The sequence below is a fragment of the Erpetoichthys calabaricus genome, chromosome 4 (genome assembly GCF_900747795.2).
Source record: "Erpetoichthys calabaricus chromosome 4, fErpCal1.3, whole genome shotgun sequence".
NCBI lineage: Eukaryota > Metazoa > Chordata > Cladistia > Polypteriformes > Polypteridae > Erpetoichthys > Erpetoichthys calabaricus.
The window spans coordinates 57,119,270-57,142,642 of record NC_041397.2 but is presented as its reverse complement, the minus strand read 5'-3'; the positions used below and the strand labels follow the sequence as shown (position 1 = coordinate 57,142,642).

Sequence of the window (23,373 nt, the reverse complement as noted above, 5' to 3'; positions counted from 1 at the left end):
TAGTTGCCTCAATGAGGTTGTTTTGCAGACACGTGACCTGAAGTCTCGTGCTATCACAAAGTTTCAGTGGCTGTACGCAAATCCACAATCGGTTTCATATTCTGTTCGTACCTTATCAATTGTGTTATTTGTTTTTTGAACAGGTTTGATTCATCGAAGTGTTCACTCCTGCTGCGTTCAGTCACTTCACGTGATCCGCTCTCTTGTGTGATGTTGCGATGTCCACGGGTTTATTTAATGTTAGCTAAGACCCAGCAGTTAAAAGTGTCTTCTCATTAAACTTGTATCTCACGAATATGGCATTGCAAACGGCAGCTGGTCAGTTCACGTGCTTACGTGGGAGGCGTGATGACACGATATATTTTGATATATATCAAAATACCCGCGCTTCGCAGCGGCGAAGTACTGTTTTAAAATTTTTATTAAGAAGAAAAGTAAACCTTTTTAAACTGAGGGAAAATGAATCAATAATTATTTGTTAAGGATCTCTTTGTATATCACGTTGTCAGGTCGCCCCTCTGGTTGTAATATGACCAAGCTGTGTGCTGAGCTTACTCTTGAGCATGCAACGTACAGTTTGCTATGAGAAAATCAGTCTTGCCTCAAATCAATGCCAACCTTTTGTAGGGTCTGTCCCTGAGACTTATTAATTGTCATTACGAAGCAGAGCCTTAGTGGAAATTGGAGGCGTTTGAATTGAAATGGGAGATCAGAGGGTATAACAGGGATGCGAGGAATAAAAACTCTCTCCTCTGAGCCACCGCCAGTAAAAATAGTTGCCTCAATGACGTTCTTTTGCAGACACGTGACCTGAAGTCCCGTGCCGTCAGAAAGTTTCAGTGGCTGTACGCAAATCCACAATCGGTTTCATATTGTTTTCGTACCTTATCAATTGTGTAATGTGTTTTTTGAACAGGTTTGATTCATCGAAGTGATCACTCCTGCTGCATTCAATCACTTCACGTGAGCCGCTGTCTTGTGTGATGTTGCGATGTCCATACCTCGTGTCTTCTCATTAAACTTGTATCTCGCGAATATGGCATTGCAAACGGCAGCGGGTCAGTTCACGTGCTTACGTGGGAGGCGTGATGACGCGATATATTTTGATATAAATCAAAATACCCGCGCTTCGCAGTGGCGAAGTACTGCTTTAAAAATTTTATTAAGAAGAAAAGTAAATCTTTTTAAACTGAGGAAAATGAACCGGTTGTAATATGACCAAGCTGTGTGCTGAGTTTACTCTTGAGCATGAAATCTAACGTGGTTTGTGCCCTTCAGAATGAAAACAGTTTGCATTTACCTCTTTAATAAAAGGCGAGCTTTTAAGCCTGAGAAATCACCCCGTAAATGCACACGTTTAATTGCACATGTGTTAATATGTATGCTTACACAGTATTAAAAGACACTCAAAAATTAACGTCATTTACCTTCGTTCCCGCGTTTGACTCGTGCTGTAAATCTCTTCCTTGTTTTTAGTTCACGTGATTATGTAGGAGGCATGATGACGTGATACGTGACTCCGCCTCCTCCATTAGAGTATATGGACAAAAAACAGGTTCCAGTTATGACCATTACGCGTAGAATTTCGAAATGAAACCTGCCTAATTTTTGTAAGTAAGCTGTAAGGAATGAGCCTGCCAAATTTCAGCCTTCTACCTACACGGGAAGTTGGAGAATTAGTGATGAGTGCGTCAGTCAGTCAGTGAGTCAGTGAGTGAGGGCTTTGCCTTTTATTAGTATAGATTTTCTCACATAATCAATTGATATGGGCAATTAAGTGCTGCTTAAAAGCAAACATACATGCTTATGTACTTATACTTACTTATGTTTTAATCATTTTAAATCATTGATTGCACTACAGTTTTTTGCTGTTAAAATATATATTTAATATATTAATACAGGTGTGATTTTTTTCTTAAGAGTATCAGCTACACATTTGCAATTCTTGAGGTGTAATTATAAAATATGAATTACTGTTCTAATTATGTAGCACGTGTTTCTTACCAAAACTTATGCTGTACAACAAACGGCAACAACTAATAAACACAGTATAAATCTTTATAAAATCCTATTGTTTTCTAAGCAGCAATTTCAAAATTTCTCTATATCTTTTCTTTTTCAATTAAAGCTCAAGTGGTGTCTGTTTTAATTTAAAGGACAAAATAATTCTGAATTCCTTACAGTAGTATTTCTTACAGTTTGTCCAGTTGCACAGGACGACTTCTCTTATTACTTTTTTTTCCAGTTTCAAACGCCTCTCATTCACTGATAAAACAAGCTTCCACTCACTGCAATTTGCTTATACTGCAGGAAGAAAAGGCTCAACTACCGTAATACCTCACTTAAATATACCTACAACTAAATTACCATAAAGCTTAGAAAAACAGGGGGTGAAAATATCAGATTCTGTGATTGGCCTTCTTAACAATCACTGATCTGTGATATCCCACGTAGCAGGAACGTGGTCCCAACCTACACTCTGGACACCTGATAGTTCATGAGCTGAACAGGACCAGAGTAGAAAAGAGACACAGACCAAAATTGAAAGGTTAAAAGGTCCAAGTTTGTTTACAAGAGTGCTGTACAACAAAAACACAGCAGTATCAGATGGGCTTTGTTTCACAGTTCTTCACTGCCGACACTCCATCAAAAAGCAATATAAAAAGAAAATGGAAAAAAATAAAAAAAAATGTGTATTTGCAGTAAGTACAGTTCACTCCTACAGTTCTCTATACAAAAACACTCCAGCAATAAAGGCAGTCTTTCTAGTTTATCTCTGGCTCAGGAAGCTCCTGGAAAGGGGAAAAAAATAGAGGAAAAATATGTACAACAAAAATCAAGTGTGTGTATATATATCTCCACCAAAACTATCACTTGGAGATATACAGTATACAGTGGTGTGAAAAACTATTTGCCCCCTTCCTGATTTCTTATTCTTTTGCATGTTTGTCACACAAAATGTTTCTGATCATCAAACACATTTAACCATTAGTCAAATATAACACAAGTAAACACAAAATGCAGTTTGTAAATGGTGGTTTTTATTATTTAGGGAGAAAAAAAAATCCAAACCTACATGGCCCTGTGTGAAAAAGTAATTGCCCCCTGAACCTAATAACTGGTTGGGCCACCCTTAGCAGCAATAACTGCAATCAAGCGTTTGCGATAACTTGCAATGAGTCTTTTACAGCGCTCTGGAGGAATTTTGGCCCACTCATCTTTGCAAAATTGTTGTAATTCAGCTTTATTTGAGGGTTTTCTAGCATGAACCGCCTTTTTAAGGTCATGCCATAGCATCTCAATTGGATTCAGGTCAGGACTTTGACTAGGCCACTCCAAAGTCTTCATTTTGTTTTTCTTCAGCCATTCAGAGGTGGATTTGCTGGTGTGTTTTGGGTCATTGTCCTTTTGCAGCACCCAAGATCGCTTCAGCTTGAGTTGACGAACAGATGGCCGGACATTCTCCTTCAGGATTTTTTGGTAGACAGTAGAATTCATGGTTCCATCTATCACAGCAAGCCTTCCAGGTCCTGAAGCAGCAAAACAACCCCAGACCATCACACTACCACCACCATATTTTACTGTTGGTATGACGTTCTTTTTCTGAAATGCTGTGTTCCTTTTACGCCAGATGTAACGGGACATTTGCCTTCCAAAAAGTTCAACTTTTGACTCATCAGTCCACAAGGTATTTTCCCAAAAGTCTTGGCAATCATTGAGATGTTTCTTAGCAAAATTGAGACGAGCCCTAATGTTCTTTTTGCTTAACAGTGGTTTGCGTCTTGGAAATCTGCCATGCAGGCCGTTTTTGCCCAGTCTCTTTCTTATGGTGGAGTCGTGAACACTGACCTTAATTGAGGCAAGTGAGGCCTGCAGTTCTTTAGACGTTGTCCTGGGGTCTTTTGTGACCTCTCGGATGAGTCGTCTCTGCGCTCTTGGGGTAATTTTGGTCGGCCGGCCACTCCTGGGAAGGTTCACCACTGTTCCATGTTTTTGCCATTTGTGGATAATGGCTCTCACTGTGGTTCGCTGGAGTCCCAAAGCTTTAGAAATGGCTTTATAACCTTTACCAGACTGATAGATCTCAATTACTTCTGTTCTCATTTGTTCCTGAATTTCTTTGGATCTTGGCATGATGTCTATCTTTTGAGGTGCTTTTGGTCTACTTCTCTGTGTCAGGCAGCTCCTATTTACGTGATTTCTTGATTGAAACAGGTGTGGCAGTAATCAGGCCTGGGGGTGGCTACGGAAATTGAACTCAGGTGTGATACACCACAGGTTATTTTTTAACAAGGGGGCAATTACTTTTTCACACAGGGCCATGTAGGTTTGGATTTTTTTTCTCCCTAAATAATAAAAAACATCATTTAAAAACTGCATTTTGTGTTTACTTGTGTTATATTTGACTAATGGTTAAATGTGTTTGATGATCAGAAACATTTTGTGTGACAAACATGCAAAAGAATAAGAAATCAGGAAGGGGGCAAATAGTTTTTCACACCACTGTATGTACAAATATTTACAAAGCTGTCAAAAAAAAAAAAAAAAAAAAAAACCATCAACAACTGCTCTCTCAATACCCTACCGCGCCTTCAGGTCCACTGATGACCCCTATTGCCTGGCAACTCAAATATAACCAGCAGGACTATGCAGTCAATCTGCCAGCCTGGTATACCCCCCACACCTATCTAGGTAAACTCTGGTACATGCACACCCCGTGCTGCGACATGCGCCAGGTAACTTTCTATTTAAACTCGAACCCCTGCCAGTCATGTATGCATAAGCACACTGGTTGCTGACGCTCCAATAAGTAAACCTTATTTACTTAGAATACAGGATCCCCATCTCTTACTCAATCTTAGTTACAAATACAAATGCCATATTTTTCTTCCAGGCACTTCGCACCTTAAACCGCCTGTAATGGGCAGGTTGCAAGGACACTGGTGTATGAAACTGGACACTTGCAGAGGAGCCCATACTGGCCATTATACAGGCTCCATATGTTCCCAGACCTGCCCTGCCTCACAGTGTGCACCCGCTGAGATGGCCTTGCGTTCCCGCGGCACTGCCTTCAACACAAAACTGTAAGTGCCCTTCTTTGAATCTGGCATACTTTTACTCTTAACAAGTTACAATGTTTGGTGTATCACTACTTTAACCTCAATTGGTAATGCTCGAGGTCGCACATCACCACACTATTGAGTCTTTTTTTTTTAGTGAAAATCATCCGATTTCGATTGGTGGCCGAATGATCAGTGCATCTCTATGTGACGATGCGGGTTCAGCTCCATACTCCTCTTCTATTAGGGAGCCCTTGAACCCATCACCGTCGGTAATGTCACCGATGAGCTAGACAGTGAGGCAATAAACAATTGAGCAAAGGGGATGATGTTTAAAGTGCAAAAGTGCTTTTATTAAAAGAACAAATCAAAAGTGCAACAGTGCAGTTTTCAAAGTTCAATAAATAAATAAACAATCCATTAAAGAAACGTGGAGGTTAAAAGGCACAAAAACAACAATCCTTTAAAACGAGGTTCAAACATCTACAGGAAGCAGTCTTTAAAAACAAATGACAATCCCAGTGCTTTTTAGTTACTCTGGCGGTCCCCCTGCTACTCCCGTTTGGGCTGCTCTACAGGCGAGACGCTCTTTCTGCAGCTGGCCTTCTACCTGCTCCTACTGCAACTGTCAGTAGCCTATCCGATCCTCGGCTCCAGTCGGCTTACCCTGACAGTGACCTGGGAAATCCACCAACGGCCAAGGCTCTCACGTGGTGGACACCACGTTCCCAAGTCCCGATTCCCCGCGGTCTTCCGTGGAGAATCATCCACTTTCTAGTCACTCCCGTCCTTCATAAAGCTCTGCGGGAGCGACAACAACTACGCCTATGTCAGCCTCACACCCAGGTTGTCTGCTCAGCTGCTGTGAGCTTGTTCACTCACTCACTCGCACCGGCACACTCGCTCTCTCTCCCTTCCATTCTTCCTTCCTGCAACCTCCGTTTCTTTCAGTCTCTTTCTTTTACTTCTTTCTTTCCTGTTCTTCTTCCCCTTAACCAGCTCGCGCTTCGCTATATATGCGGGGAGGACATGGCAGCTGCAGCCCATTAGCCACAGGAACAATCATGGATGTGGGCAGTCTCTCACCTGTGCACTTAGGTGAAAAACAGCCACACCGTAGATCGCCCTGCGGCTTGCTACAGTTACCACGCCCCCTCACTAAGCCGCGAGCGCGGCGATTATTTATTTAAAACGAACTGGCCTTTGCTGGAGAGCTGTGGACCCATAACACCACACCCTGCTGTCAACCTTTTGCCACTGCCTTCACCCTGTACTCCTCCTGCTCCATCATGGTCACCTATGTGACAATATGATCATTCTTCCCTTTCTCACTGGCCTTTGACCATAATCTAGTTAGATCACCCAATCCAAAGCTCACCCTGTATTGACCCAGCCCTTTACCTCCTGGTGTTAAAGCCTGGACATTGTCGCCATGTCCAGTTCTCCCTCATCTCTTCACTTTCTCACACTCGCCAGTCGGTCACCCATGCTCTTCACTACTGCATAAGAGGAGTCCATGAGCTCCATCTTCAGCATTGCATTCTTTTGCCTGTACCCATCGGTGATAGATTTCATGGGTAGTTGAAGAAGGAGGCTTTTGCGTCCATCCTCTAAAAATACTACAGTATGTTGACTGAACCACTTCACTGACTTAGCCAATTTTGCCAACAAATTATAAAATAAATGGTGGGCTGGCGCCCTGCCCAGGATTTGTTCCTGCCTTGCGCCCTGTGTTGGTTGGGATTGGCTCCAGCAGACCCCCATGTCCCTGTGTTAGGATATAGCGGGTTGGACAATGACTGACTGACTGACTAATAAAATACATTAATTTTGAGTGCACCATCTGAAATTTTAATGTAAAAGAAAACCAAAGAAATGGATATTTACTTCAGAGGTGGTAGGGATGAACCTTGACCTTAGAATTACTGGCACTGACCCCATAGACGTAGTTAGGTAATACATATACTTTCATATCAGAGACTAATTTTCTCTGGAACTTTGTTCTGCAATGCCAAAGTAAAGATTGTACCTTTATTGTTTCTACCTTAAACATGGTAATACAGACTCAATTTGCAGTAATTTACTTCAAAGAAAACTAGTCAATATGATGTGGGTTAATATTATGTGACAATATTAAACATGCATCAATTTAACAAGTGTTTGAGAGTACAAAATCATATGAGACAGTCCCCACAGGCAGAGAGAAGTGAAACAAGCTTTACCTTCTATAATGAGAAAAGCTTAATTCCAGTATAAGCAGCTGGCAACAATCCATCCACCAAAACCCCAGATCAATTTATTGAGAGCATCATAATTGACATCTTGCCATTCCCAGATGGACCTGAAAATTTTCAGGGACCTACACACCTCTCCCACCCTAAGACAAGTAGTAAGTAAAAAGAAAAGAAACAAAACAACTGTATCTAACAAAATGTCAAGCCCAATGCTGTAAGAAAAGATGCAACAAATGTTTCAAAAATGTCCATAGGCTAGAAAAGAGAAATAACATTTACATACTCGTTTTTCTCCAAATTGCCTTTCCAGAATTGAGTACCAAGGATAGGGGTAAAGCTGCTAAACAGCTTAAATGAGTGAATTCTACAGCACAACTAAAGAAGCTAAAGAACTGGGATATAAATTGCTTTAAAAATGTGCATACTTTAAAGATTTTATGATTAATGTATAAATACTTATTTTAAATTCATTCATTTAGATAAAGTCCCATGCTTAATCCTCTTTGCTATCACTCTTATCTTCTACTATGTCACAACAAAAAAATATCAAAAAGTGTCACTCAAGCATGCATACAGGATTGGTCTTTTGGGTGAAGTATGAACAGTTTGTCTGATCTCCAACTGTGGACTGGAATAACATACATAAGATTTTTATTATCACGCCATGAATATATTTAAGACACAGCTCTGCATCTCTGGAATAACCTTGGGCATGCTAGTGATTCCACGCAAAAAATAACAAAAATACAAAAAAGAGTTATGTATAAAGCTGTGCAAAAGTGAACGACAGCACATTTCAGGAGTCATAAAAATATACATATATATGCATTTATTTTTCTTTTTTTGGAGGAGATGGTCTAAAAAATGTTTCTTTAGTATGAAAATGCACAAGATAGCTTCTACTTGGCTGTGATCATCAATACATAATCTCACTATGCAGCACTGACTGACCAAAGATGATGAATGAGCTGTTGCTGTCATATTTATTATCCAACAACTTATAAAATGTATGCAAGGCATGCATATGGAGACTTATTTATTTAAAAGTTGAACCTCTTTTTTTTTTTTAGTTATCTTAATTTTGTTTACTAAATACTGTATTTAGTGATGACAGAATGCATTTTCATGTATTAGTAGACTACATTAAATATGCTTTTTAACAGCACTTCACAATGTCATTTAGTTAAAAACATAGCACAAATAGGCCTGTGGTGGTTAAATGGCTTTTACTGATGGCAGATTCTAATTCAAGTGACGTATAAATGGTATTGACGGTTCGCCCTATTGCAGATGTGGGTTGGGGAAGATCTATGACTAATTGGTTCAAATTTCTTCTAAGTTTTAAAATCTGAAGGTAACATTGTTGGCTACTATGATGGAAAGCAGTTCTGGACTTTTGTCAATAAATTATGGCATCAGAGAAATAAAGAATTATTATGATCTGCTGATATTACAGTTTTTTGTTTTGAAAATACAGAGTACATATTTCTTCACCTGTGGTGGGCTGGCACCCAGCCCGGGGTTTGTTTCCTGCCTTGAGCCCTGTGTTGGCTGGGATTGGCTCCAACAGACCCCCGTGACCTTGTAGTTAGGATATAGTGGGTTGGATAATGGATGGATGGATATTTCTTCACTCTGTGATAAAAGAGCAATGCTAACACTATTCTTTCATCTTTCATTCATTTCTAGCTATGCAACTTGTAGTAAGGATCAGTGTTGCTGTCAGAAGTTGCTTTTGGACGAGTAAAAGAGGAAAATATACAAAATGAAGTAACCGCTCTCAAGGAAAATTTGAAACAATAAACTAATCCATAACTGAAGTCGCATAGATTGTTTCGGTTTTAAAAGAGACAAGAAATTTGTGAGTGCTTTTCAATGTGAGATTTTAAAATAAATTTAAGAAAAAAATAATGTACAGTGTACTCAAAGATCTGTCAACAAAAATTGAACATTTCCTTTAAACAAAAATTGGTCCACAGGGAACAGAGTTGTTTCATGCCAGACAGACAGACATGGCAGTAGGTACATATTGCACTGTATGCAAAAACATCTAAAAGTAAAAGTTAAGCAATTTAAAACTCTAATTTAACCTGTCTTTTAAAAATTGCTTTTCAGTTAGAGTTACTGACCAGCTAATGTTTGACATGTACAGAAGAAATCTCACACAACAGGAATAGTTAAAACCTGATGAAATGACTTGTTAACTTGTTAAATTTAAAAAAATAAGTTTCTGTAAACAAGATGCTGTAAATGAAACTATGCCAAATTATCTTGGTATTTAATAGTTCATGTTGGACTAATATAAAGTATATTTGAATTTTGATAATATTGATTTTAATATTGTTTATTCTTTAGTTACCAAACAGAAAAATGCATTAGTGACATCCTCCATCAAAAATTAAACTTAGACACTGAAATCACTATATCTAGATGTGCAAAAACGGTAGGAAGTTGCAAAAAACTTGAGAAATTTCTGGCAATGGTGTCCAGGGAGATAAGAATAGTTAACAAAGTTAAATATTTTCACTTTAAAGATATAAAGCTCTGTTTAATGTATTTTTAAAGATTAAGGAGTTTCAGCACGTTGACCAATATCGAAACAATTCCAATGCAAAAACAGTTCTTTTTGTAAGACAATAAAATGTGAAAATACCCAAAGGCAGCAAATATTTTGAAAGCCACCTTGCTTCATTTCATGTAAAGTCACGGATGATCTTCACAGCAAGTAGTTTAATCAGTGTATTAAAAAAAAATCTTGATAGAGTACTATAAACCACCACCCTAACAAAGTCAGATTAAGCCACTAGGAATCACAAGGGATGACCGATTACATGACTGCCTCACTACTTTTCATCACAGCTTCAAAATTTCTAAAGTATTTGGAGCTTGCTGCATTCTGATAGTCAATTCAAATGTTTCCTCACAGCACTGGTGGCTGGACTGTTACTTTATAGGTACAGTCACAGTCTTTTCTTTATTCTATCTCAGTTCTAATGCAGTATGACCTATATAAGACTTTGAACAGACGAGCAACTCTTCTGTTTCCACAGTCCAAAATACCTACTTTTCTTCTTTCCTTGCTGCTGAATTGTGTATAGTACACTTCAGTATGAAAGCTCACTGGTTGTCACCACTCACATACACATGAACCCACCAATACAACAAAACAAAACCAACCTGACAGCAAAATGTGATTCTGTCAAGGTGACTTGCAGACTGCTATGACTGAGTTGCTGGAGAAGTGAAATAACATGACTCAGATCACAGGTGCATGCCACAACTGCCTGCAATTCAATTATGCAAATTAAGTCTATGACCAAAAACTACAGGAAAAATTGTGTAGTGTGAGAAAGCTTTACCTGCAGTCTGAACACTGTGGAAAGTGGCTTAATCCATAGTGTCTTCTCTTGATGATGTAACATACTGTATATTGTAAAGTATTACTCCAAGGTCAGAAGTCATAATTTGATGAACATGGCAGTTATTAAAAAGACTTAAAACTGAATGTCTGGTTCAGTTCAAGAGAATAAAACAATGAAATGTAAGTTTTTATTCCCATTTCTATATTGGTAAAAAGGTTTGGTGAATACATTTATTTTCCACCTGAAAGTGGATTTATTTTCTGCCTAACATTGCAATTATTTTTGTATAAAGAAGATGTAAATTATTAATTTTATTACTCCACAAATTTTGCCTTTTCTTTTTCCTGTCTTCATTTCATTTTCAAATTTATAAAAATCTGCGGTGGGTTGGCACCCTGCCCAGGATTGGTTCCCTGCCTTGTGCCCTGTGTTGGCTGGGATTGGCTCCAGCAGACCCCCGTGACCCTGTGTTCGGATTCAGCGGGTTGGAAAATGGATGGATGGATGGATTTATAAAAATTCAGGTCACTTAGACATCTCTACAGGCCTGGCTGTTGAGAGTGTATCTAAATACTAGAGTTACAGAAGTACATGACAACTGCAAATGTTGTGATCATATATTTTGGCTAGGTTTAAAATTAAGCTACAAAGCAAGATTACCACATTATGCTATATTTAAAAAAAATAATGATTTTATCGATATTTAAGGACTTAGCAGTATATCCTACAATTAATAAATGCAGTTTTAGGAATTAGAAATGTTATGAATTTATGGAATACAGTGGTGTGAAAAACTATTTGCCCCCTTCCTGATTTCTTATTCTTTTGCATGTTTGTCACACAAAATGTTTCTGATCATCAAACACATTTAACCATTAGTCAAATATAACACAAGTAAACACAAAATGCAGTTTGTAAATGGTGGTTTTTATTATTTAGGGAGAAAAAAAATCCAAACCTACATGGCCCTGTGTGAAAAAGTAATTGCCCCCTGAACCTAATAACTGGTTGGGCCACCCTTAGCAGCAATAACTGCAATCAAGCGTTTGCGATAACTTGCAATGAGTCTTTTACAACGCTCTGGAGGAATTTTGGCCCACTCATCTTTGCAAAATTGTTGTAATTCAGCTTTATTTGAGGGTTTTCTAGCATGAACCGCCTTTTTAAGGTCATGCCATAGCATCTCAATTGGATTCAGGTAAGGACTTTGACTAGGCCACTCCAAAGTCTTCATTTTGTTTTTCTTCAGCCATTCAGAGGTGGATTTGCTGGTGTGTTTTGGGTCATTGTCCTGTTGCAGCACCCAAGATCGCTTCAGCTTGAGTTGACGAACAGATGGCCGGACATTCTCCTTCAGGATTTTTTGGTAGACAGTAGAATTCATGGTTCCATCTATCACAGCAAGCCTTCCAGGTCCTGAAGCAGCAAAACAACCCCAGACCATCACACTACCACCACCATATTTTACTGTTGGTATGATGTTCTTTTTCTGAAATGCTGTGTTCCTTTTACGCCAGATGTAACGGGACATTTGCATTCCAAAAAGTTCAACTTTTGACTCATCAGTCCACAAGGTATTTTCCCAAAAGTCTTGGCAATCATTGAGATGTTTCTTAGCAAAATTGAGACGAGCCCTAATGTTCTTTTTGCTTAACAGTGGTTTGCGTCTTGGAAATCTGCCATGCAGGCCGTTTTTGCCCAGTCTCTTTCTTATGGTGGAGTCGTGAACACTGACCTTAATTGAGGCAAGTGAGGCCTGCAGTTCTTTAGACGTTGTCCTGGGGTCTTTTGTAACCTCTCGGATGAGTCGTCTCTGCGCTCTTGGGGTAATTTTGGTCAGCCGGCCACTCCTGGGAAGGTTCACCACTGTTCCATGTTTTTGCCATTTGTGGATAATGGCTCTCACTGTGGTTCGCTGGAGTCCCAAAGCTTTAGAAATGGCTTTGTAACCTTTACCAGACTGATAGATCTCAATTACTTCTGTTCTCATTTGTTCCTGAATTTCTTTGGATCTTGGCATGATGTCTAGCTTTTGAGGTGCTTTTGGTCTACTTCTCTGTGTCAGGCAGCTCCTATTTAAGTGATTTCTTGATTGAAACAGGTGTGGCAGTAATCAGGCCTGGGGGTGGCTACGGAAATTGAACTCAGGTGTGATACACCACAGTTAGGTTATTTTTTAACAAGGGGGCAATTACTTTTTCACACAGGGCCATGTAGGTTTGGATTTTTTTTCTCCCTAAATAATAAACACCATCATTTAAAAACTGCATTTTGTGTTTACTTGTGTTATATTTGACTAATGGTTAAATGTGTTTGATGATCAGAAACATTTTGTGTGACAAACATGCAAAAGAATAAGAAATCAGGAAGGGGGCAAATAGTTTTTCACACCACTGTATATATGCAGGTACTCCAAGAGATCAGACTATGGATGCAATAATTCAGCGGCAACAAGATTTTATCAGATCAAAAGATGGCAATGAGTTTCACTGACATGTAATATTTATGCTAGTTTTATAAAATAAAACTAAAACGAAAAAATGGAACATCTTGATCTAGTCATATGAAACTTTACCCACTTTTCAAATAACTGAATATTCAACAAAGGCATACTTTGTTTGGTTTTCATAAAGCCTTTCAAGTGTGTGTATTTTCACATTTTTATGCAACACTGATTTTTTCTGTTAGCATTCAGTTAAAAATAAAAATTTGCCATCATGCAACATTTTCTCTAAATGTATTAAGATATCAATTAGCAAAACACCAATACTCACATCTAAGAATCTAACTGAAAACTTCTCGAATAAATTGTTGGCATGGTTTTAATACTACTGAAATTGACTGAGGGACTACATGTCTGCAGAGGTTTGAGCAGTAATAGAGCTATTAGGGCTGTACTATTCTGTTGCTCTTACTGAGTGCATTGCTATAACAGAGGTAGACCCACTGAGAACTTTTTAAAATCTATACTTAATAATATGAACATTAAGAAAAAAAGTAGAAAATTTTGAACAGCAACAGCTAACAATTCAGAATAACCAAATACACAAAAAAGAAAGCTGGAAAAAAAAATAACTACTTGTTTAACTAAAGAGAACCTGAAGCCTAAGGGGCCCTAGGACTAACCCTGAAAATAACATTCTGCTGATTCATGTCTGGGGTTAAGTGAATAACAGATCATCTAAAACTAATTTTTATAGACTAGGGGGTTCCGCCCCTTGCTCACTTCGCTCGCCCACCCCTGGGTTTGGTTTACTGAATATACAATTTAAAGAGGTTGCTATTTTCATGGGAATTGTTACATATGCATTATTTTCACTTTTACTTTAAAACTTTTATAAAAACAATACTTGTCCTTTATTTCTGGCCCCGGGTGTAGTTAAATCTTTCTCACAGGAGGGGGTGTGGGGGTTGGGAGGGGGCGGCCAAATGCATGCTAAGGAGATGCCGTCGGATCATCTACTATCATTCTGCTGCTGGCGAGCTGTGTGTTCTTTTTGTCGCGCTGCACATCGATCATTTAAAAGCCTGTACAGCAGCTGTCCTTTTGCCACTTCGTGTCTCTGCCATTCGCGTTGAAGGGGGCCTGAACGCACGCTAAGGAGTTGCAGTCGGATCATCTGCTGGCTTGTTGCTGCTGGCTAGCTGCGTTTTCCTGCTTGTCATGCTTTGCGTCAATCATTTCAAAGCCTGTACAGCAGCTATCCTTTTGCTACTTCGCGTCTCTGCCGCTCGCGTTGTGAAAGGGAGGGGGGCTGAACACACGTTAAGAAGAAGCGGTCAGATCATCTGCTGGCTTCCTGCTGCTGCTGGCAAGCTGCATGTTCTGCTTGTCACTTGTCATTGTTTTAAGAGCTGGGGGCACATGATGTCTGTCCACCAAAAGCATTCCAACAACTGCTTGGTTAGATGTCTGTGAACTTGTTTTAAATGTTGTCCCATGGGACATCAAAGTGTCTCTCGATGGGCGTCAAATTGTCTTCCGAGAAGATCACTTCTCGTCTCCCTAGTCTCCCTCCCAAGATTTTTTTTTTTTTTATAATAGAGAGATAACGGGGAAAAAACACAACAGGAACAAATCCTATCTGCTCGATTTTTCATTTTTACTTTTAAAATTTAACTTTTTCCAAAATTTGGTGGCTATGCTCCACACTTTAATAAAATGGCACAGGCAAGGAACCATACAATTTAGAATCATTATTACCTTAGGGAAATTTGTTAGAAAAATCACACACTGGGGCAGAAGGAGAACATTCAAATTCTGCACAGAGACTAGGTCAGTAAGTAAAATCAGATTTATAGACTTCTGGCATAGCAATGCTTACTATTTTATTCTTACACCAATTTTTCTTTCAAATTGCTCCACTAGGACCAGTCATTCAGTCAGTCATTTTCCAACCCACTATATCCAAATCAGGGTCACGGGGGTCTGCTGGAACCAATCCCAGCCAACACAGGGCACAAGGCAGGAACAAACCCCGGGCAGGGTGCCAGCCCACTGCAGGGCGCACACACACACACACACACACACACACACACACACACTAGGGACAATTTAGGATCACCAATACACCTAACCTGCATGTCTTTGGACTGTGGGAGGAAACCCGGGGCACCCGGAGGAAACCCACGCAGACACAGGGAGAACATGCAAACTCCACGCAGGGAGGACCCGGGAAGCAAACCCAGGTCTCCTTACTGCGAGGCAGCAGTGTTACCACTGAGCCACTGTGACGCCCTACACTAGGACCAATTAACATAATTATATTTTAATGCATATTACCCATGATCTAATGTTAATTCTAAAAACTCAAACAGAAAAAAGGAAATTTTACTAAAGGATTTTTGTATTTCTGAATTTAGCCAGAGATTATCCAGACAATCTCAGGGAACAAGGCCATACCAGAGCACTAATAACTCTCATGAGGCCAATTTAGCATAGCCAATTAATTTAGGCACTTAATCTTTTGTCTTTAAAAGGAAACCATAGCACAAGACACAAACCCAGTAAACAGAGATAATGTGAAACTCCATTTAAGGCCAAAAGTGAAACGAAGGACTTCTACCTATTATATTATGTATATTATAATAAACCTGGAAGAGAAGTTCTTCTTGTACATGTCACCAGAGTGAGCGATAATGGTTCTCTATATGTGGCCTTAATTCAAGCTTTCAATTAAAACATTAGCTAAAGAAGACATCTCAGCACGAGAGATATAATCAACAAAGTTAAAGTATGTAAGCAAAGGAAGAAGTGTAAGCAGAACACTTTTTGCTGTGATGTCATTAGCAAAAATGCTTCCTTGTTAGATTAATTGTTTTTTGTATTTCATTCTACAGAACAATTTGGATAGAAGCAAGAGGGTTTTAGTGGTCTAATGCAGAGTTTTTCCAAAGAACAGAGCAACAGTCCAACATACTTGTAACTGATTCTCATAACCCACCCAATTTGTTGTTCAATTTTCGACAGCAGAAATGGAAGTGGTTCTTGAAGGTCAGTTTACATCATACCATACTTTGGAGAATTCTAGATTCTCCACACACAAACTGATATAACAGATAAAAGGCAAAGAATCATGATTTTTTAGACTAGGTGTTGGATTTTGCCTTTTGAAGACTGTAATCTTCTGACTAATAAAACATGGTGAATACACCATTAATTATTCATAATATTCTCAAACCCACATAATCAAATTCTGCATCGTGGAGTGGCTGGAACCTATCCCACAAGCATCGAGGGCAAAAAAAGAATCAGCTTTGGTCAGTGCATTAGTCATTCACTGGCATTAATTAGGATGTGTTACTAGTTGCTACAATATACCGTCTCAGAACAGAATATGCATTGTGGGCATTTTGACGTTACCATTAGTTTAAAAAAAAAAAAAAAAAAAAAAAAAAAAAAGTAACTTTTTTTCAAAAAGCTGTGTGAACAAACACAGTCAACATACATTGGCTACTTATAAGCTGAGGCATCAAAAAGCTTAGCAGATGTCCTGCTTGTTCAACTGAATCTGTAAATAACTAACCATGATTAGAATTTAGCAGAATCTTAATCGAAATAAACTTTAAAAAAGAAATAAACCAATCAATCAAGTTACACCAAACACGAGTGATATGGAAAAGTGTATGCAATCCATGGAATTTGTAAGCCATCATTAGAAAATACATTCTTTGAAAAATGCGTATGTATGTAGGGTCATTATTATCATGTGTGCAGAGTATAATAAAATTCTTACTTGCATTTGCTAATTCACATGCAAACCATTGCCATACAACAGTGTCATGATTAATGAGTGAACTACCTTACCTCAAAAGTTATTTCTTCTTTACCTGAAAAATCGCTGAACACAGTTTACAGCACTATCTACCTTGGTACGTATCCATATTACTAAACGAGAATGGTAAACCGGATATGGACGCAGGGACCTGCCCGTGGACGCAGGAGACATAGTGCGTAGGCGCCACACAAAGCCCCCCCCGCCACAGAGCAAAACGGGAGAGACTACGAACCGTCTGACATGCCGCAAGCAGGATAAAGCGAGGTCAGAAATAAAAGACAGAGTAGGAAACAAAGTAAAACGTCATAAAGAGGTTAAAGAACGGGGCCAAACACATGGAGAGCAGGTTACAGATGATGGAAACTGGAATGCAACAGCTTCAAAAAAACCTAGGCACGAAACACATGCACAGCGAGGGACAGAATATAAAGGCGGAAACAACGACAGTTAAACGTCCACACCACACAGCGGAGGCAGACCCGGAAGGTGCAGGCGCCTACATCGCGCGTCGGAAGGCGCGGGAAAGTACGAAAGGCAAAGGCGCCTACACAGCATGGTGAAACCCGACATAATACGGAAGGCGCAGGCGTTGCCGCCATATTGTGAGTGGCACTAATGCGTAGTGAGGGCGCAGGCATCACCGCCATATTGTGCGTGCCACTACTGCTGAGTAAAGTTAGGAATAATGTGCTGCTTGGTGTGCCACACAAACCCCCCCACAGACTACGGAGTCCATGGAGACTACGAACGACATAACCACACAAACAACAGGAGTCAGTGCCCAACCCCAGTGTAAAACGGGACAGAATACGGAGTCGAGAAAGGTTCACAAATCAAACCCGACATGATACGCCACCCCAGAGTAAAACGGGACAGACTACGGAGTCCAGAAAGGGTCACAAATCAATTGGAGTACGGAAAGCGCCAGACAGTACGCAAACACACTACACATGCATGATCCACGCACCTCTAATAACCTGCAAGCAAAAACACGATATAGTACAGAAACCCCACAAATACGGACTCCACAACATATTTGAATCACATTACAGCGATACAATATTAACAGTGCAACCACACAAGACACAGGCACAACACCTGATGGGTAATAAGAATAAACGAACACTCCGTATTAAAGGTTCATCATCCTCACACGTGAAGACTATACAGCATAACTTAATCATCACATTACAGTCATACATTTTTAACAATTCAACCAAAGAAAACGCTACGTATTAACAGTAAGTGCAATCCATTATCCATATTACTAACGCTAAACAAGGAAGAACTAATGGAGTTGCGCGCACGCCTCCAAAACAATAGACCAGATACCACTGTTAACGCGACGGGCTATATTATGTCCAAACAATATTGATGTTGATCACATAAATAACCAAGTCATTGCATTACTTCCTGGAGAAAGCCACCTCTTTCTAAGTACTGACAAAATTGATTCTGAAGACAACACTGAACATCTTAATTTCCCTTTACAATATCTGAACACTATTAACCCAGCCGGATTGTCACAACACAATCTTAACCTTAAAATCAGAACAATTGTATTGCTATTAAGAAACCTTAATACTAAACGGGGTTTATGCAACGGTACACGTTTAGTCATCAACACCATGACAAACAATGTTATTGAAGCAAAAATACTTACAGGATCACATACTGACAATACTGTTTTAATTCCTAGAATTAACCTTACAAGTTCTGCCCTTGAATTGCCATTTACACTTGGGCGACGCCAATTTCCCAGTAAACCTGCATTTGCCATGACAATCAACAAATCCCAAGCACAGACCATGGACAAAGTTGGCATATACCTCTCTGAGCGCGTATTTGGACATGGACAACTTTATGTAGCCTTCTCATGAGTTCAGCGTTCATCTGACATTAAACTTAAAGTTATAAATACTCCAATACCAAGGAAAAATCATTCAAGGACAACAAACCATCTTTACTACAAATATTGTATATAAAGAGATATTCCAATAAATCTTTGTGATTTACCATACAATGCGTTCTTTACTTCCTATCCACCGTCTGAAACTGCGGAGGCAAAACAGGCACGGGTTCAAACCGAACGAGCTCAACTGACGGATATACGCCTACAATGCGCGTCTCAAACCGCAGAAGCAGGGCAAGCACGGGTTCAAAACAATGCAAGCTCCTACAACGCGCATCTGAAACTACGGCTGACCAGCGGGCACGGGTTCAAAACGCCGGGGGTAGGCGAGCGAAGCGAGCAGGGGGCGGAGCCCCCTTGTTCTGTATATTACAAACAAGTATGATTCATCCAATGCAAAAGTGTCTGGTTACGAAACATTCATTGTTCCATTTCTTTATTGACTTATCAAGTTGAAGGTCCCAGGAAGGGAGTACCTTCACAAGCTGTACTGGGTACAAGGAAAGAACCAGTACTGATCTGGGTACCAACCTAAACAAGGTATCCTCATGCCACTAAAAACACACACACACCAGGCCTACTTGGACTTTACGATTAAGCAGAACTTGTTATGTATAAGAAATTCAAAATACCAAGAAGAAAACTCACACAGACACGGACATACCATGCAGACTCCACACAGGCAAGACCAAGACTAATTTTTGAACTCAGGACTCTTGCGTTTTAAGTCTGCAGTGCTAATTATGGTGTTGTACAGGTCACGAAATTAGTAGGCTTAAATAAAATTGTTGAACCTTTTTTAAAAATATCCAAGAGATGATAATAACATTTCTGAGTTGTGTACATTTCTGTCACTCTATGTGTCACTACATTAGTAGATGAAATACATCTGTATGGCTGGCCACATGCATCATATTTGTAAGTATAAAATTCCATATTTGGGAACATCAGTAATACTAAATACTGCAAAACATGCGGAGAAAGTGTACTTACTCCATAATTAAGTGTAATGAAATATGCTCACAAGCCCCCAGCTTAGTCACTCTCTATGATTATAATTGCTGCCTATGCACACTGCAGACCAGTGTTAGGAAAAAACTATGTGATGGTTATCTCCATGAAAGGACAATACAGCACAATTTTAGCAATTAAACGGCAGAGGAAAAGGTAGAAGATGTACAAAGTCAAAGGCTGAAAGGTAAAATTATACACTGAAGCTAGCATTTCAGATAATCAGTTTATTTAGCAATCTGTCCAACACACAACTATCAGCACATGCTCCAGCTTGCACTTGCCTTTTGTCTCTTGCAGCACAGAGAAAAGAATAATCTCTATATGCTTCTGTTATACCCTTGGTGGTTATTTCCTATAAATTGGATAAAATGTACACTAAATATTTGTTTCAATGAAGGTTACAAATTAAGTATTTAAATCCCAAGCAAAGACAAAACAGGAATGCTTATGTACGGCTTCATCTATTGAAAAGGCAACAGCTCTAAAATCTAAATTACTACCTGAATCATAGCTTTCTGGCTTTAGCATTGCAATATGAATGACAATTTACTCAGGCTTCTTAAAACATTTACTGGAACTGATTGCAAGGCATGGTTACTTGCCACTAACCTCTAAATGCAAGCTTACTAAGTTTAGACTGCTACTATTTTTCTTTCAAACAGCCTCTTCAAACAACTGCTGAGAGTAAACATAAAGTACTTGACTGAGGCATTCTCATGTTCAACCAAAGCAGAAGTTCAAAAGAAAAGATATTATAAAAGATACGATGGACGTTTTCAGAGTGTAATATTAACACTAGTTTTAGGAACCATACAAATACAGTATTCACAATACTTAACACGTACAGCTTTTTTTGCTAAATATAAAATAAACAAATATCAAAAAAGGGAGAAGTGATATATACATACATTTCTTCTGATTGCCTCAGCCCATAATTCAAAAATTCAAATTTTAAGATGCCCTGACTGACCTATCACATGAGGTTGGCAGCTGACTACACACTAAATTTAACTTAGCAGCCGAGTATATAAAAATGAACTCAGCAAGACTGTACTGCTAGGGCATGGATAACCATGAAAAAACTTACCATAGGTTTTAATGGGAGTGTCAAAGCAAGTCTGAAATGCTGACGGAAGCTGTAAACTCCTCTAAAGAAGAATCAATAATAAAGAATTACAGACCATGCATTAATAATTTTAGAATACTATAAAAACACAAAAAGTAACCACACCTAAGAAATGGTAGTACATAAATATGAATAAAAATTAAATTTGCATCCATGAAAGAATGAAAACAAAATTAATGAATAATATTAATGAATAATACATAACAAAAGATAGCACACAGTACTTAAGAAAAAGGAAAAAATAATTGAAGTTTACTTCTCAACCAACAGAATGTGATGCCATGAAGTCAATTACAATTTCCGTACTATGAGATTTACAAATATGTTCAATTTAAACAACATATATAAGGGCATTTTTTTTCTGCACAACTATTTATTAAAGAGAAAAAAACAAATACATAAAGAAACAAGGTGTACAAAATTGCAAGATAAACCACTCCCCTTCCTCCAATGACGAATCCCATGAAGAATAAATATTGAAACAAAATAACAAAAATTTAGCAAACAATTAAATAGAGCCTCTGTGACAACTCAAAAAAGGGCAGCAATTCAGACAGACTGAATAAGAAAATGAAAGAAGGAAAATGAGCTCCCACCATAAACTTATACAACCTTATCATTCAATAAACATACACATTGTTAATAATATAAATTAGTACTGTCACTGTTGGCTATTTAATAAATCGAGTAATATACAAAGTAATCTATTAAAAACATTAATGTAACTAAGCAAAATATTAGGTGTTTTATTTTTAAGGCCTCCAAAATATTTTATTGGAAAAAAGATAATTAGAAACCCTTAACATGGCTTCATGAAAAACATATCGTATACACTCGCAGATAGACTAGGAATTTTAGGATCTGCTGCTAGTTCACAGTGCTCGGGTATACTTTAACAGCGGCTATACCTGCCAGTTATTTATGGTAACAAAACTACACTAAGTACCAAGACTGTTCAGCATAGGACCATCCCGAGCTCATAGCAAACTGTAACTGATCCAAACTGTATTCTTACATTCTGCATGAAAACATGAGATTAAAATTTTTTCTTGGCTATCTCCACAAACAGGGAGTAAGTAACATTTAAAATGATATACTTTTTGGTGAAGTATTACTTTAAATTACAGAAACTGCAGAAAATGTTTAAATTAATATTGAGTAAAGGAAAGCTCAAACAAATTATAAGCACTGCAAAAACTCAACAGACTCAATTAGTAATTGATGCCTACTAGATAACAATGGAGTTAACAATGAAGGCACGTCAACCACAATAATACTTTACATAAAGGCAAAACTGCCAAAAGAGACACTTCCTTTTTTTAAGTAACGGTATTGCGATCATATTCAAAGTATGAAAAGTATTAAAGCCCGTCACATTCCAACAGTGCTGGGGAATGTTACTTTTAAAAGTAACTTTGCTACATTAAAAGTTGGCTTAGCTACTTAAAAGTTGCGGTAGGTAAATATTTAAAGTAACTGTATTCACATACTATGGGGAAATTGTGTTGTGGATATTAATAAGGTTGTTAGCATTATGCAACCTAAAAACATCCTATTGGAAGTCTGCAATAAAAAATAGGAGATGAAAAAAAGACAAATGAAACATATGAGAACCATCAAGACGCTTTATTTTTATCTTTATCATTAGGCTCAATGCATTCAAGGATAACATTTAACAAATTTGTTCAAGTTTGTTTAGTCATTCCATCTTGAAAAATTAAATACAGATAGAAATATCTAAAGATATCCACAGCAAACAGATGTCATCATTTCAGATATCTCTGCATTGCCAATGTGCTGTTGTGGTAGTATGCTAATTTAGCTTAACTGTGTCCACAGACTACTACATTTTCTTTTAAATTAAAATGCTCCCAACCAACTGAAACTTATTCACTGAGGTAAGTAAAATTTTCTAGCAATCGAGTAACCCTATTATTTGTGACACTGCTAATATAATAACAGTAAGTGCAATATACAGTGGAACCTCGGGTCACAAACATCTCTGAACACGGGTTATGACCAAAAAGTTCGTCAAACTTTTGCATCTGTTCACGACCACACACTCGGGCGACGAACAAGTCAGTTTCCCTTCCAGTTCGTACGTGCCGATGATTTACGCATGTGTTCAGTCTCTCCCTGTACAGTATAGGGTGGGCCCCATCTAATTATGCAATTTTCATTACACTATAACTTATTAAGTTTATTACCCTAAGTTCTTGTCAATAAGCCGCGGCTTATCTAAGGAAAAAAGTTGTGAAAATGAAAAAATAGAATATCGGCTTATACATAAGTCCGGCTTATACATCCATCGCGGGGGTTGCGTTCCAGAGCCACCCGCGAAATAAGAATATCCGCGAAGTAGAAACCATATGTTTATATGGTTATTT

General features: G+C 38.6%; 2 protein-coding genes across 3 annotated transcripts in view; one reads left to right on the top strand and one right to left on the bottom strand.

Annotated features, from left to right (window-relative positions):
* Nucleotides 1-23,373, top strand: part of cdk8 (cyclin-dependent kinase 8) — a 1,217,851-nt gene that overhangs the window by 912,135 nt on the left and 282,343 nt on the right. The window lies entirely within an intron of this gene.
* Nucleotides 1-23,373, bottom strand: part of usp12a (ubiquitin specific peptidase 12a) — a 150,744-nt gene that overhangs the window by 84,419 nt on the left and 42,952 nt on the right. The window contains exon 2 of one of the 2 annotated variants that reach the window (XM_051926392.1): nucleotides 20,948-21,008. The exons of the other annotated variant lie outside the window; for it this stretch is intronic. Coding sequence (XP_051782352.1) covers nucleotides 20,948-20,950 — 3 coding nt within the window. The 5' untranslated portion in view covers nucleotides 20,951-21,008. The remainder of the gene's footprint in view (nucleotides 1-20,947; nucleotides 21,009-23,373) is intronic. 2 annotated transcript variants of the gene reach the window in all.